The sequence below is a fragment of the Anomalospiza imberbis genome, chromosome 19, assembly GCF_031753505.1.
Source record: "Anomalospiza imberbis isolate Cuckoo-Finch-1a 21T00152 chromosome 19, ASM3175350v1, whole genome shotgun sequence".
NCBI classification, from domain to species: domain Eukaryota; kingdom Metazoa; phylum Chordata; class Aves; order Passeriformes; family Viduidae; genus Anomalospiza; species Anomalospiza imberbis.
Window position 1 is genome coordinate 4,626,999 of NC_089699.1, and position 16,074 is coordinate 4,643,072.

At 50.4% G+C, this 16,074-nt stretch overlaps 1 protein-coding gene across 2 annotated transcripts in view; it reads left to right on the top strand.

The window, feature by feature from the left end:
• SHISA6 (shisa family member 6) overlaps positions 1-16,074 on the top strand; it is a 159,076-nt gene that overhangs the window by 121,638 nt on the left and 21,364 nt on the right. Inside the window, exon 5 of one of the 2 annotated variants that reach the window (XM_068209282.1) lies at positions 15,936-15,998. The exons of the other annotated variant lie outside the window; for it this stretch is intronic. Coding sequence (XP_068065383.1) covers positions 15,936-15,998 — 63 coding nt within the window. The remainder of the gene's footprint in view (positions 1-15,935; positions 15,999-16,074) is intronic. 2 annotated transcript variants of the gene reach the window in all.

Here is a 16,074-nt window from a genome sequence, read left to right on the forward strand (position 1 = left end):
CAACCTCGGGAGTCAGGCTTCGTTTCACCCAAATTCCAAGTGTCACGATGTTGAAAGAGCCTCTTGTTAGGAAAAGGTCAGTTCCTTTATTCCTCGTTATTCATTATCTTTTCATATCCCTCTCCCATCAGCTGTTTGAAAAGCTATTATTGCAGCACGTTCAGCGGTGAAATGGATGAAGTTCTCTTCTCCCCCCATGCTGTGACCTCTGTGAGGGCTGTGAATAAAACTAATGACAATAAATTATAGAGGTGTTGCTGGATATTGCCAGAGGAGTGAGAAAATGTGATGGCAGTTAATAGAGGATGCTGAAAACACACAAGGCAACTGTTGTCTAGCAGGAGAGACCAAAATGCACTCAGAAAGAGAGGGAAGTGGGGTCCTGTGCTCAGGGCCAGAGCACTCCAGGGCTCCCTGTGGTTCCTGCTGCCTGGAGAGGCTGCCTGGAGCAGAGGCTGCACAGGGTTAAGGAATAAAGCAGGGATTATTGAAAAGGCCTCAAAGGACACACCTTGGGCAGCACAAGAGCCCAGCCAGGGCTGCACCCAGGATGGAGCCAAGGTGGACTCAGAGTCACGAGTTTCACACTTTTATGAGCTCTGGTCCATTTCCACATTGGGGTTCATTGCCCAATTCCAGCTCCAGGGGATGCAGTCCCATCCTCCCAGGTTGCTCTCCTCCATTCCCTGCTGTTTGCACTTTTTGGGCTGAAGCTGCAGCGGTGTCCTTGGTTCTGGGGCTGGACAAGGATTGTTGTGTGTGCCTGAGCTGTGAGGAGAGCTGGCTGACACTTCATGTGGAGTTCAGAGTTATTTCCCAGTGCAGTGCAGAGTCTGGGAAATATGAAAGCTCAAACTTAGGGCATCATTTTGAGCTGTTACCTCTGTGGTTCTTTGCCTCTTCTCTGCACAGCGTGTGCTGCTTCCAGCCTGCAGCCACCAAAACCACACCTGCTGACAGGTGTGCTCCTGATGTCTGGAATCAGGCTGACTTAGGAACAGAGACCAGACAAAGTTAAAAAATACCAGTGGGTATATTTAATGAAGGGCCTTCAGGTACATTAAGGGCAGACAGACGCCTCTCCAGGGGGCTACACCCAAAATGGATGATGGTTATGATTTTTTCAGACAGGTGTAAGTTTGGTCTATTTGCAATCAGGAGTTAATTGTTCCATTACAGCTTCAGGTAATGAAGTTCCCCCAGTTTTCTCCCCTCAATTCTCTTTTGTTTATACTTTTTGGGGCCTCAGGCAGAGGATGTCCTTGTATCTCAGGCCTGGAAGGATTGTTTACTGACCAAAATGTGAAGAGAGCTTGCTAACACCCTGTATGGAGTTCAGAGCTATGCAGTACAGCTAATGCAGTACAGGACCTGAATAATACAAATCTTAAGGCATCCCTCTCACCTTGCCAACCTGTGTGGCAGCAGCAGGTCCTTGTAGCCCTCTGCAGTCCAGCCCAGAGCAGCAGGGATGGTGTCCCCCGTGCCCAGCTCAGGTCACTCCTGTCCTGGTGCCTGACAGAGTCCATGAACCTCCCGTTTGTCACTGTCACAGCCTGGGGCCCTCCAGGCTCTGCAGATCCTGCCCTGGTGACAGGATTTTGGGAGGACACACCTGGCTTGGCAGGAGCAGTGTGGGAACAACGTGTTTGGCTGCTCCAGACAAACAGAGGGAGAGCAGAGGGGTTTTAGCAGCTCCTGGACGTCTTGGTGCTTTTGTACAACACATCCCAGCAGTACCAGGAGAGCCCTGCCATGGAGAGTGAAGCAGACTCCTCCTGACAGATTGCTGCTCCCGTGTTTGGTTTGTCAGAGCATGTACAAACTCCCTGTCTGCAGAGATGAGATAATCACAGGCTGCTGGGGGATTTGAGTGCCTCTGAGTATGTTCAACAAACATCAAGGGCAGCAAATCTGGGATGCTGGAAAAAAGGCTCATCAGCATCTCCTGTTCACTGCTGATCCCACTCAGGGAAGAGAGCAGAGGGCAGGCCCTGCCTGACCCCTGATCAAACTGAGATTACCCTGAGACTTCAGTGGTCCTTCATCCCACCCTGGTGGGCCCTGTCACACTCTGTGTGTGTGAGGAGCTCAGGTACCTGTGCTTTTGGCTCTGGCTTTAAGCCAGGCTCCCTCAGTCCCCTTAATGCCTCCACTGACCCGGGGCTGCAGAGCACAGCTCATAACTGGTCTCCTGTGAGCAGGGGTTGCTCCAGCTCATTCTCCTCTGTGGTCTGCTCTAACCACTAATCTCAGATATTTTAGGCTGGACTTTCTTAAGGAACGACCTCCCTGTAAGTCTACCACAGATTTGGGAATCTTGATTTGGGATTTGGGAAGCTTGAGGCATTTCTATCCGTATGAACCTACTGTTTTTTTTGCCTCCTGCCCCCTCTTGCCTGCCTTGGGCAGGACACCACTGTGGGAGTGCTGTGGCTGAGCAGCTTGAGGGTTTCAGCACAAGGCTCAGGAGATGCAGCACAAATCACAGCACAGAGTGAGGGATGGCCGTGGCTGTTCTGTGAGACACATCCTGGGATAGGGCACAGAATTCACAGAATCACAGAATTCACAGAATCCCAGAATTCACAGAATCCCTGGGTTGGAAGAGACCTCCAAGACCATTGAGTCCAACCCAGCCCCAACACCTCAACTGAACCCTGGCACCCAGTGCCACATCCAGTCTGTTTTAAACACACCCAGGGATGGGGACTCCACCATCTCCCTGGGCAGCCATTCCAGAACTTTATCACCTTTCTGTAAAAACCTTTTTCCTAATATCCAACCTGTATTTCCCTTGGTGCAGCTCGAGGCTGTGACCTCTGGTTCTGTCAGTTCCTGGAGACAGAGCCCAGCCCCACCTGAGCACAGCCACCTTTCAGGAGCTGTGGGGAGCGCTGAGGTCACCCCTGAGTCTCCTTTTCTCCAGGCTGAGCACCGCCGGCTCCCTCAGTGCTTCCTCACAGGATCTGTGTCCCAGCCCCTCGCCAGCCTCATTTCCCTCCTCTGGATGTGCTCATGTGGCAGCCCAGAAGAGCACCAAGATCTGTCAATGACTGTGGGTAGGATCCAGCTCCTCAACACGTTCCCAGTCCTGCACAGGACAGGGAGAGCAGAGGGAAGGGCAGGGAAAGCAGAACTCATCTCCCATTCCAAAGAGCAGCAGCCCAGAGGCTGCTAATTAAACAATATCTGCCATGAACGCAGGCAATGAGGGTGACATTTACCTCTTGTAAGCTATAAATACCCAGCCATAAGCAAACATTTCTAATCAGTGATTACGGGTGAGGTTATTTTCCCTGACGTTATAAATGATTGTTTGTTTATGCAGAGTTAATGGGCAAGATCATGCTGGAGGTGCTGGCCAAGGGTTTGGAGCTGGTGCCTGCACCAGGGCTTTGGCACCACGCTGGACTGGGTCACCAGGCTGGGGAGGGCAGGCAGACCCTCCAGGACGAGCCCTGCAGGGGTTTGTCCCAGGGTCACTGAGGCCAAGAGCAGAGTGGCGACAGTCCAGCCCTGCATGGCCTCCTCCTGTCCTGAGCTGGACACGGGGCTCTGTGCTCTGGGGTGAGCATGGAGCACTCCTGCCCACCTTGCTGGGGGCATCCCACCCCTCAGGTGGGGTGAGAGCTGGGGGCATTGAGTGTGGGATAAGTGCTGACGGAATGGAGGAAGGAGACCTTTGCCCAGGCTGCTTCCAGCCCCGCCAGGGGCAGGCACTGTGCCAAGGTGCCAAAGCCCTTTTTTTGGCAAAGCCCTCTTCTCCTGCAAGCTTCTGTGTGAGATGGGAGCCAATCCAGTGGGGGATTTGTAGGAGTGAGGGTGGGTAGGACTGTTGGGATGGACAGAGACGAGACATCTCTGCAGCCAGGGCTTGGATCTTGTGGTTTATTGCAAAGGGCGAGGGTGCAGGGCCCTGCTTGGAGCTGCCAGCCACAGCTCGGAGCAGGCCCAAAGGAGAGACCCCAAAGAGAGATCTGAAAGAGCAAGAGGAGAGCAAGAGAGGGAAGTTCCCGTTACAATAGAATAAATCTTCTTCTGTGCTGAATATTCTGATTTTCACTAACCAATCTCGTACAAGATACAAATCTACAGCATTTACATACAGCCTATAAGAATCATGGTATTACCATTCTGTGTTACATTTTAAACCCTAAAAACTACTCTTTGGACCCTTCTGCCAAGCTGGTAGGGTCTGCTTTGCCCCTTGGAGCTGTCTGCAAGCAGAGGGTGTTGTTTGATCAAAGGGGGATTACCTTCAGCCGGCCACGCCATTGTTTTCCTGTTGTTCAGTAACCAAGGCTTGGTGTCTCAAAGCTTGCTTTCATTTCAAGCTCGCTTATAGTTTCTATATTCTCAAAATCTTTTGCCAGGCAATCATATTTATAAGGCTCTCCTGTGTTGTTAGTGGACTCGAAAAGAGTACACAGAAGCTTGGTAAGTTCAAAGGAGAAAAAAGAGCTAATTTTATTTCTGACTTCCTAATATATAGAATTCTAAAAGTGACAGTGGATTGGAGGATGAAATTGCTACTTCTCTAACTACACTGCTCAAACTAACAGTCCATTAATTCTTTCTTCTTACAAAGAACAATGTAAAAAAATAATTATTTACATGAACAGTGCATGAGAACTCCAGTAGAAATATGTAAATATCAGAAGGTATAGAAAACTTTTAAAAGAACTATAAAACTTTTAAAAGAACTATTAAAGAAAACTTAACACTTTTTTAAAAATCAGGGCAGCATTCCTGTTCCATCTTCCCCAACATCATGAGCCTTGTCCCAGGATCTGGGCAGGGAGAGGTGTTCCTCCCCTTGAGCCTTCCCAGCTCAGCCAGCACCCCCAGCCCAGGCCATGCCCTCAGCACAGAGAGGGCAGGGAAACCCAAAGGGGCACGGGCAGGTGGCAGCAGAGCCCAGAGCCCTGCCGGCCAGGTGGGCAGGCCTGGAGAAGCACTGCTGTAATGTTTGGTGACGCTGTCGAGCCAGGGACGGGAGAAATGACTCGCTCGATTTCAGAAGGCAAATGAGCGTTTATTCAAAAGCACTTCTCTCTTTTATTGAGAACGTCGTGAACATTCATTCCATTGGTCTTGCAGTAAAAACATTTCACCTGATTGGCACACTGGACTTAGGTCAGTGTGGTAGAACACATCTGTAAACAATGTGAACGGAAAACAAGATAATAGATTGTTTACATTCCTCTCGGACTTCTTCCCAGGCTTAGCCTGGCAGAAATCTTTCTCTTTTTCTCTCTGACTGAACTGAGAATATCCACAGTTTGTGACAGCTCCTGTGTGTCCCCGGGGTGTGCCACAGACCCGGGAGAGCCGGGAGCAGCAGAGCTCAGGGAGCTCCTGTGCCCTCAGCATCCCTGATGCATTTATTCCTGCCTGCAGTTATTCAGCAGGGGTTTTCCTCCTGAAAGTAGGAAGCTGGGATGTACTGGGCTGGGCTCTGGGAAGCAGCACCTGCAGCTGGACTGGGATGGTGTTGGACCACAGACCAGCCACCTGCTGTGTGGAGAGCCCGGCCCAGGAGCCACCAAACAGCACAGCTGAAATATGGTTTTTATGACAGCAAATGACACCAGGTGTATCTGTTGAGCTCTTGGTGAGCTGATTTCAGCTCCCAGCCATCTGTGCAGCCTCATTTTCCTGAGCCTGGGGGCTTGCAGTGCTTCAGCAGCACGTGCAGCCTCAGCAGTGCCTTCCAGCCCCTTGGCAGCACGCTGGAGCAGCCTGTGGCAGCCAAAATGTGGGAAGGATCAGCTGTGGGGAGAGCTTTGGCTGCCCGGTGCCCCAGTTTAGCCCAGTTCCCCACGGCCTGGCTCAGGGTGGAGGGGCAGGAGATGGGTCTGGGGAGAGGAAAGGAGCCAGCAGTGCCTGCCAGCATCCAGCCCAGGGAGAACCTCCTCTCCTCCCAGGGAGAGCCCCCCTCGGCCAGCTCCCCCACTGCTGGCTGTCACCGGGACTCGCGTGGCACACGGCATCTGTCACACCAGTGATGATGAACGGCTTCACCTCTAGAACGGGGACAACTGGGCATCCAGGGCATGCTCGCCCATGGCTTTGCTGGCCACTGGATCCCTGGCAGTGCCCAAAACCAGGCTGGACAGGGCTTGGAGCAGCCTGGGACAGTGGAAGGTGTCCCTGCCATAGCAGGGGTGGCACTGGCTGGGTTTTAGGGTCCCTCCCAACCCAAACCATTCCAGGACTCTGTGACTCTATCCTTCAGAGAGTCTGTGCCACCTTCTCCCTTTGCTGGAACTGAAGCACTGCCAGAAGAGAGCGGGAAATTCTTAGTAAAAAGCAAGATTTTGACACTGTCACACACACATCTTTTATAGAATCGCTATTTTGAAAGCTCCTCTTTAACGTGACTTCAGTTGGACTTAAGCAGCTGCTTAAAGTTAACCATCTGCTTAATTGCTGATAGGATTAGGATTTAAATCGAGCTCTGCCTTCTTCCCTAACACGGAGCCACTTTCTTTGTGCCTCAATAAAGCACTTATGGCCTTGGCTCATTTTAAGGGCTTGATTAGTGCCGGTGACTTCTTTATCTGCTTGAAGATAAGACTCTGATCAGTGTTAGATCGCATCTGCATCTTAATTGTCCTGAAAGCACTGGCCCAAAGCCACGGTTAGCAGTTGACAGGCATGCAAACGAGCCTCCATCCAGGGAAAACAGATCGCCAGCAATCAGCAAAAGGGTGGAATTAATCTCAAACCCTCACATCCTCGTTCCTGGCCCCTCACAGCCACTCGTTGCTGTGTCACATACAGAGAAAGTCTTTCCTTCTCTGCCCAGACACCTCCAGGCTGGCCATGCCTTGGTGACAGATGAGGAGCAAGTGAATTTCCATGGCTTTAGAGTGATTTAAAACCGGTTAAGGACCTCAGTCTATTTATCTGCATTGTCGTGTCGCTTCTAACACCACAGAGTTCTCAGTCCTGAGGCTGGGAGAGCCCTGCTGGGCTCTGGGCAAGCTGAGAGTCACCCTCCTCTCCAGGCTCTGCACCCTCCTGCAAGCACCTGGAGGCAGGACAGGGACTGATCCAAAGCCTTTTGGAAAAAAAAAAAAAAAAAAAAGATTATTTTTCCTGTGATTATGCTTGGAGGGTAGCAGGCAAGGGGTTTAGCTCTCTGCTGATTCCTGTTGCTCTTCAGTCTGAGGAGGAGGATGGGACAGCCAGGCCCTGGTGTTTCTGAGGGAAAGCAGTGACCAGGGCTGGATTTCTGCTCTCCACGTGGATTTGAGTTCCAGCACCCCTGGACTCACTGGAGAGCCCTTCTCTCAGGGATTTCATCCTCAGCTTTTTGTCTTTATACTTGGTGGGAGAGGGGAAAACCAGAGCAGGACTTTGTGTTCCCTCCCCTTCTGCCTTCTGCCAACTCCATGGGGTTGGAAGGGAGCGTGTGTTACTTCCAAAGGTATTTGCATAATTATCTCAGCACTCGGAATGTGCAAGAGCTGGCTGTGTTCCACCAAAGATTGCATTTAACTAATCCTGCTTTAGACACCCAGACTATTTATACCTTCTCAAATCAGCTCCATCTCCAGCAGTGCCCTTTAAAGGACACGTTTTGTTCTCTCCTGACCATATGTTTCCCCCGTTTTTCCCCATCCTGGACCTGTTTCCAGAGGTTGCTGCTCCCCCAGCTGCTGTGGTGCTCTGCTGGCTGATGTTAGTCATGCATTCTGCTCCGCTGCTGGGTTTTTGAGGAAACCAGGCCATATTTATCCAACTGGTGTTTCCAAGGCAGGGGGAAGTTCCCAGGCACCCCAGGGTTGTGCCCTGGGCTCTGCAGAACTTTCTCTCCCTGACAGAAAGTTCTGGTTCTTTCTCTTCACCTGGATTTCTTCTAGTCCTCTCTCCACTTTTTTTCTCCTGATTTATTCTGGAACGTGTGGGAAAGGGCAGCAAGGGATTAGGTGAAAACAATGAAAATCAGAGCAAATAAAGCAGGGAATGCTACAGAGGGATGCTGAACTCCTGCTCCAGGTGAGTCCAGACGTCCCCACCTGGCTGAGGGCACCATGCCTGCTGCTCTGGGGAGCAGAGGCATTGCTGGGGGGATCCCCAAGGAGGAAATGTCACTTTTCCAGAGCCTCCAGCTGTTGAGCCAGCAGGAAAAGCTGCCCTTTGGACAGAGCTCACCCTCACTGTCCATGAGGAGGAAAAACCATTTCTTTTTCAAGCCAACAGCCTGTCCAGAGGTGCTCCAGAAGGCATCAGCTTCCTTGGAGAGAGAGAGAGATTTGGAGCTCTCCGTGACCTTTATCTTCAGCACGGTGCTGCTGTTTTTAAAAATATCACTTTAAAGCCAAGATGGGGAAATATTTTTTCTCGTGCCTTTGTTTTTCTGCAAGCGCCCTTTTGAGCTGTAGCTGCTTGAAAGCAGGAGTTGCATTTTCCTGGTGCCAAGCTCTCCCCTGCAGCTTGCTGTGGCAGTTGGGAGGAGCTGCAGGGATGGGCAGGGAGGGAGGCATATGTTGGTGTGTAGGGAGCTCGTGAGTGGGCCTGGTTTCCATGTTCCAGCGTGGATACGAGGGCTGCATGGGAGGAGGAGAATCCTGTGAATGAGTGTGTGATTTGTGCAGCCTCTCAGCACAGGAGACAGATTTTTGTGAGCGAACCCAAGCCCTGTTGTACGAGAACATCCTGCTCACGCTCCTGTTTTCACTCAGATAGTTCAGGGAGAAGGATTATTTTCCACAGCACAGCTCGGTGAGCCTTGCTGATTTTTAATTTTTTTTTTTTTTCTTAGCCATAACCTCCAGAACTTCAGTGCCCATTGCAGCCACGTGTTTTCCACATGCAGCTGCACATTGTGGAGCTGTCAGGGCAGGGTTAGGGTGGATTTTGGGAGAGGTTCTTCCCCCAGAGGGGGCTGGCACTGCCCAGGCTCTCCAGGGAATGGGCACAGCCCCGAGGCTGCCAGAGCTCCAGGAGAGTTTGGACAACCAGGGATGCCCAGGGTGGGGTTGTTTGGGTCTGGGCAGGGACAGGAGCTGGATTTGATGATCCTGGGGGTCCCTCCCAGCTCAGGACATCCTGTGATTCTATGATTCACCTCCTGCTTGATTTCTTAGATTTCATTTAAGCCTTCATCTCACGTAGCCTTAAAATAAGGAATAAGCAGAACCCAAGCTGGAGAAACAAGGGGTCAAAAGGCAGCAAAGGACTGAGCTGAAGTCTGCAGTGCAATGTTCACTCACACAGCCTGCAGGTGCTCGCTGGACATTTTGCAGGTGAAATCCCTGTTCCTTCAGGTGCCTCTCACCAGGAGGCTGTGCCCTCACTGCCTTGGCTAGGATGGAGAGCGACAAACCTGCGGTTGAGCTGGGCTGGGGGAGCATTTCCAGTCCCCCTCTTCCCATTGTGTGGCCAGTGATCCCACCTGCCTTCATTATCTTCCCCCCAGGTACACCAGGAGCTGTTCCAGCTGCCTTTCCTCCCCCACAAAAGGACCATGATTAATTAGCAGCTGATTTGTGCTTGCAAAATCCTATTAAAAATCCCCCGTGTGACACGAAAAACCTGCCCCGAGTTTTCCAGGGCTGTTCCTCAAAAGGAATAAAGGCTAGCAGGTGTGAGCACACCTGTTCTGGGCTGGCAGCCCCCACCCTGCCTGCCGCGGGAGGCTGTGTGTGAGGCTGGGATGGGTGGGGAGGAAAAGCCGACATGGAAAATAACAGTTCTGTAATCAGTGCAGGATTTGGATGGCGTGGGATACTGAAGAACAGGGCCATTCACCGCTTAATGAGGATTAAAATAACTCCTGAATAGCTGCCTTATTCCCTGAGCATCCTGTTCAATGAATGAATCACAGGATTACTGTCGAAAAATAGGTTGGAATGGTAGAACAAAAACCTGACATAATGAATATAAACGGAGGGTCTGGGGACAGCCTTTCATTTGGCATTTCCAGCCCCTCGAATGACTGACGTGCTGACTCTACCAGCAGCTTAGCTCTCGGGTTTGTCTCGTTTGCCCCTTGGCTCAGAACATTTTTAGGGGTCAGTGTGCTTGGGGAGTGCCAGGCAGGTGCAGAAACACTCTGCAAGCAGGATATTCACAGCACAGGGGTGAATATCCACAGTAAAGCAATTAGCTACTGGCTCGCGTGCACAAAAGACAGCTGGGTTTGACGATCTATTAGGCGAAATATTGCTGTGCTCATCCCCTCTGAGCCCTGCCTGGGCAGACCCGGCTCAGGAGGGGTCTGGGGCTTGTCCCCCCGTTCCTGGGCTGCCCAAAATCCCTGGAAAAAGGGTTGGGAAAATCTGCTCCCCTTCCCAGCCCTGCTTGACCATGGAGCAGCTGAAGGACATTTGCTCAAGGCTTCCCCTCTGGAATACAAATAGTGACCAGAAAATGCCGGAGGGGGTCTGGGGTGATGAACGAGGAGCTTTGTGCTGGAAGTATTTCCCTTCTCCGCAGCAGTTTAGGGCTACTTTCCTCCCTGCCTTGGGGCCCTGCACTCCCCTTGGTTCCTCAGCCCTGGAAAGGGATTTTCTCTTCAGTAGTGCGGGTATCAAGGAGGTTTCTTGTCACCAGCACAGCTGCTGCTTCCATCCTGCTCTGAAATCTCAGCAGTTTTGGTGACCAGACCAGAGGGGCAGAAGGCAAAGAATTGTTTTTCATGGAATCATTTAGGTGGGAAAAGGCTTCTAAGTGTCCAGTCACTAACTCATGGCCCCAAATGCCACATCTTCTAAATCCCTTCAGGAATGAGGATTCCACCCCTGCCTGGGTCCCTTCACAGGCTGATGGCTCCTCTTTAGGCCATTTATTTTCTCCTGTTAACTACAGATTTCAGAGCAGCTCCAAGTACTTTAATAAATTCTCCAAAACGAATGCAAAGTACAGCATGACTGTCAGAATGATCATATATCTGTGTTCCAGTTACAGGTGTAATACAGCTGGCATATATTAACAATATCCTTGCTTTGCAGATTTCATAAGGAATTATATTAGGAAAGACAGGCTGGAAAATGCAGCATTTTCTTTTCATATTCTGACGCTTAATTTTCTTTTTTCCATTACAGAACACAATAAATCAAGTTTTTATTAGTAATATTCCCATATGAAATCCCTGAGACTGAGAAAAAAATAGGCTCTGGAGAAGTCTAAAACCAAGTACCAAAGGAAAGGTTAAATCAGTGAAAAAAGGAGGATTTCCTAGGTAGGAAGTGCATGGCAGCTCTTTGGGGGCTATTCAGAGTGTTCTTTAACAGCTACCCAGGGTTTTGCACCCTGGTGCCGATAATTCGCGTGTGATTGTGGCTTAACCCCGGCTGGGAAGATCAGCCCCTGGGATGCAGGGGACAACTGGAAGGCTAAAAGTGAGAACACTTGTGGATAGAGGCAGTTTAATCAAAGAAATAAAATAAAATAATAAACGGTAAATGGAAAGGAACGTGTCTGCTGCACACGTGTTTGCAAAGAAGTGGGAGCACTGGCTTCCTTTTTTCCAGTGAAACATCTCACTCTTTCTGCTGGTTATTTTATCTGATCGCTCCTCCAGCTGCGCTCAGAAATTTCCAATTGTGGCCTGGTAATTCAGAGCCCTGTGGCTCCTTTCTTCCCCTAATGGAGTTTCCTGGTAAATAGCTTTGAACTCAGATCCTTGTCTCAACAATAGATAAGCTCCTGCCTAACTGGCACTTCACAATTAACAGCATTATCTTGTTAAACCTGAAGAGGTGTAGGAGGGTTCAGCCATCATTTTAAAGTATTTTATTGCTTAAAAAGTGTTTACAAAGGGCTACAGAAGTGGTAAATGAAGCCCAGTGCTGCATTCAGATGCTTGATTAGCTCAGCCACATCAAAATGCCAATAATTCAGGTTCTGACGGGGCTGGAGGACGTTGCTGAAGCAATAGCCTCAAAACACCTGAGGTTTTAGACAGGAAATAAAAAGGGAAGGAAAGGGAAAGGGATTAAAGGTGAAATAAGAAGTTGCTCAGAATCAGAAGACGATGGTTCCTATTCAGGTGCAACTGTCCTCAGCGAAGAGCCAATTTCCCCCAGGAGTGAGGTTGCGGAAATAAGTGCCCCATGAGAGGAGGGAGAAAGCTCTGCTGGTTCCCTTCTGGCGCTATTGGCGTGTTCAGGTTGTGTCTGCCCTGTTCCAAAACCCGGCATCTCACACCTGGAGCGTCCCCATCTCTGTGTCCCCCTCAGCCGCAGCTCCTGCAGCGTGTGGGCAGCACCGGCAGGGAACAGCACTCACAGAATTTGGGTTTTGGGCGTTTTCGGCTGCTCGATCTGTAAATGAGCTTTGCTGGAGCCAGGCTGGAACTCCTGGCCATCCTTAGCATGAGTGCAGGCCATGCCTGGCTGCAAGGGATGGGCACAGGAGCCACAGGCTCCTCTAGAAGCTTCTGGAAGGATGGAGATCTGCTGGGGAAATTCATCCTCCCAAGGCTTGCAGGGCAGAAGCGTCTGCGGAGCCATCCAGTCGTGCTCGAGGAACTTACCAGCTGCGAATGTCAGGGAGAGGGCACGGAGAAACACACCGGGCTCGGTACTCGCTGCCGGCTGTGCAGCTCAAAAACAGACGGAAGAACGAGGTAATAAACGGGGGTAAAAGAACCGCTGGAATTCGGGAGCAGGACGAAGATGAGGGAGCGATGCGCCCTGGTGGCAGAGGAGGCAGCAGCATCCCGGGAATGGGGCCAGCGGGGCAGGGCACGGCTCCTGCTGCCTGGAGAGGCTGCCTGGAACACAGCCTGGACAGAGGTAAAGGAATAGAACAGGGATTTATTTTAAAAAGCTTTCAAAGGATACACCTTGGGCACCACAAGAGCCCAGCCAGGGCTGCACCCAGGATGGAGCCAAGGTGGACTCAGAGTCACGAGTTTCACACTTTTATGAGCTCTGGTCCATTTCCACATTGGGGTTCATTGCCCAATTCCAGCTCCAGGGGATGCAGTCCCATCCTCCCAGGTTGCTCTCCTCCATTCCCTGCTGTTTGCACTTTTTGGGCTGAAGCTGCAGCGGTGTCCTTGGTTCTGGGGCTGGACAAGGATTGTTGTGTGTGCCTGAGCTGTGAGGAGAGCTGGCTGACACTTCATGTGGAGTTCAGAGTTATTTCCCAATGCAGTGCAGAGTCTGGGAAATATGAAAGATCAAACTTAGGGCATCAGCAGCACTGGGAGGAACATCTGCAGTGCTGGGACCAGTGACGGGCTCCCAGTACAGCAGAGCCCCGGCTGAACTGGAGCAGGTCCAGCACAGGGCCAGGAGGATGCTGAAGGGTCTGAGCTGGGGTTCCTCAGAGAGGAAGGCTCAGGGGGATCTCCTCAGAGCCTCTGATGAACTGAGGGGTGAACAAAGAAGGTGGAGCCAGTCCCTTCCCAGTGGTGCCAGGGCAAAGGGCACAAACCCTAACACAAAAAATTCCCCCCAAACATCAGAAAGATCTCCCTCAGTGCGAGGGTGGTTGGACACTGGAAAAGCATCTGGAGAGAAGATACAGTGTCCATCCTCAGAGTCCATGGGGTCACAGGCAGGATTGCTCAGGTTGGGAAAGGCCTTTAAGGTCACCCAGTCCAGCCATTAGCCCAGCAGCACCTCCATGGGCACTAAACCCCGTCCCCAGGTGCCACATCCATATGGTTTTTGAACACTTCCAGGGATGAGCAGGAATTCCTATCATGCTGGCTGGGAACCAGGTGAAAATTAACCCATCTGATCCCATAGCTCTGAAAATGCCTCCAGATAGTCACAGGGATTCCAGAAATATCCGGTTTCTTATTTGTCCCCCATCCTCTGGTTGGGCTTTCACATTAAATTGAAATTTGACTACATGGAGGGACAGAAACTGAAACAAAGTCACAAAATGAGTTCCTGCAGAATTTTTCCTTGTTGAAAGCAACCAACAGTGGAGGATCCAAAGGAAAATTCCAGCCAGGGAAACCTGTAGGGCACTTATTTAAGGGCACTTGGGATGTCCCTGGGCTCCTCTCAAGGTTTGCTCATCTCGTGCTGGCAGCCAGGCTAAAACCCTCCCATTTTTCCATCTGTCTGGGATATGAGGAGTGCCTGGATTCTGGATGGAGCAGGAAGCAGGTGAAGATGCCCAGTCTGCTGTCACCTGAATAAATAAACCCTGATTTTAATCCTGATTGCACCCAGACACTCCCCATAGTGAGGGAGAGAGATAAACAAGCAGCCAGCACTCAGAAACAAATCATGGCAACTTAACTTTTTTTTTTTTTTTTTTTTTTTTTTTTTTTTTTTTTTTTTTTTCCCTGTGTTTTATGGCCAGGGAAGAATAACTCATATCAAGGATCATGACCTCAGCAAGGTTTGCAGCAGTTTCTAGCAAAGCAATGTGAGATTAATTAGAGAAGCAGGTTGTTAATGAACCTGTGTGGGGTGGAGGCCACGAGGGCTGAGTGACCATGCAGGGACCAAATACCAGGGGAAGGATGGCCTGGTGTGGTTCTGGATTTGGTCTCTTTGCCCCTGGTGGAAAAGGAATTCACTTATTAAATTTGCAGGTGATATGAACCTTGGATGACTGTAAGTCTATTAGAGAACAGGATTAGAATTTAAAATGTTCTTGACAAATTGGATAAATAGCCTGAAAATAAATTGATTAAATGGAGAAAAATGAGATGCCTCAGGCTGAAGCAGGAATGCTAAAAAGCCTTTTCTGTGTTAGAGAACAATTGGAGAGTTCCTTGGAAAACAACAAGGAACCACAAAGGATCACAGACTTTACATGAACCAGGAAAAGAAAAATATCACCTGTTTGTGTGAGCAAGAGCAGCTGACTGGGGACAATCCAGACGTTCTGCTCTGTCCTGGTTAGGGCTCTCTCAGAAACACATCCCAGAGTTGAGGAGGATCTGGGTCAGTGGGAGCACAGGGGACTGCAGGGACAGGGACCCAGGGCAAAACAGGTTTTACAGGGAAACAGCAAAGGAATGGTGTCAGCACGAAGGATAAAGCAGCACACAGCAACTCTGGTCATACAAGGTTGGGCAGAAATAAGGGAGGTTCTCTCCATGTCCCTGGAAGACAGGAAAGAAGGAATTGGTCTGAAAAGCAGGAAGGAAGACTCAGGGACACAGATCTTCTGGGGGAAAGGAGATATCCATGAAAGGTTTGGGAATAGCAGAGTAGCCCCTGGAGCAACCCCCTGCAGCAGCAGAGCAGGACATGAAGGATCCCAAGAGATCTCCACTCATCCTGCACTGCTGCAGCTCCGTCCACAGTGGAAGGTGTGGACAAGGAGCTCAGTCCTTACTGAAGGCTAAAGAACGTGGAGGGTTATCAGGGTCCCTTATCTGGTGATTGCATTGCAGTTAGGAGGAGACAGAGCTGTTCTCCATCCCAAGGACAGCTCCCAGCCCCAGTTCCAGCAGAGGCTCTGCCATGGGTCATTCCCCTGCATGGATTCCCATTTCCTGGGGAGGGATCAGAGCTCATGTGCAGCTGTGTAACTCCTCAGGGTCACACCTTGGACTCCTCTCTGCGCTTACACAGGACCTGGTCCTCGTGCTCACAGAGGGACAGTCTGGGTTTGGGTGCTTGGGGCTCACATCCTGAACACCTCCAAAGCTCCAAAGCCCTGATGGAGCTGGAGCAGTGGAAAGGAGCCTCCAGGAGCAGCCCACCCTGTGGCTACAGCTGGATGTGCTCTTGTCTGGATGTGTTTCTCACCTTTGCAGAGAGCCCTCATTTGCAGGCTCAGCAGAAGGGGAGCAGATTCCCATTATCATGTTCTCCCTGCATCTGGAATTTTAAGTGAACTGCATAACAGAATCTTCTGCTTTCTTAAGCATTTCCTTCTCCTTTCTTTAATCATGCTGAGATTTCCTGTGATACTGTGAGCTGTAATTATCATCTGCAGATCAGTGGCGATGCTAAGCTGGTTCTTAAAGGGATTTTTTTTTCTGTGAATTTCAGATGACCAAGAACAAAATTATAATCACCTGATACTAAACAGTGACAACCAGACACCTACACATGGTAAGAGAAAGCAAAGAGCAAAATTACACACGTTGTAACTTTCCTCTGCCAGCCAGTAGCATTTACTGGTACCAAA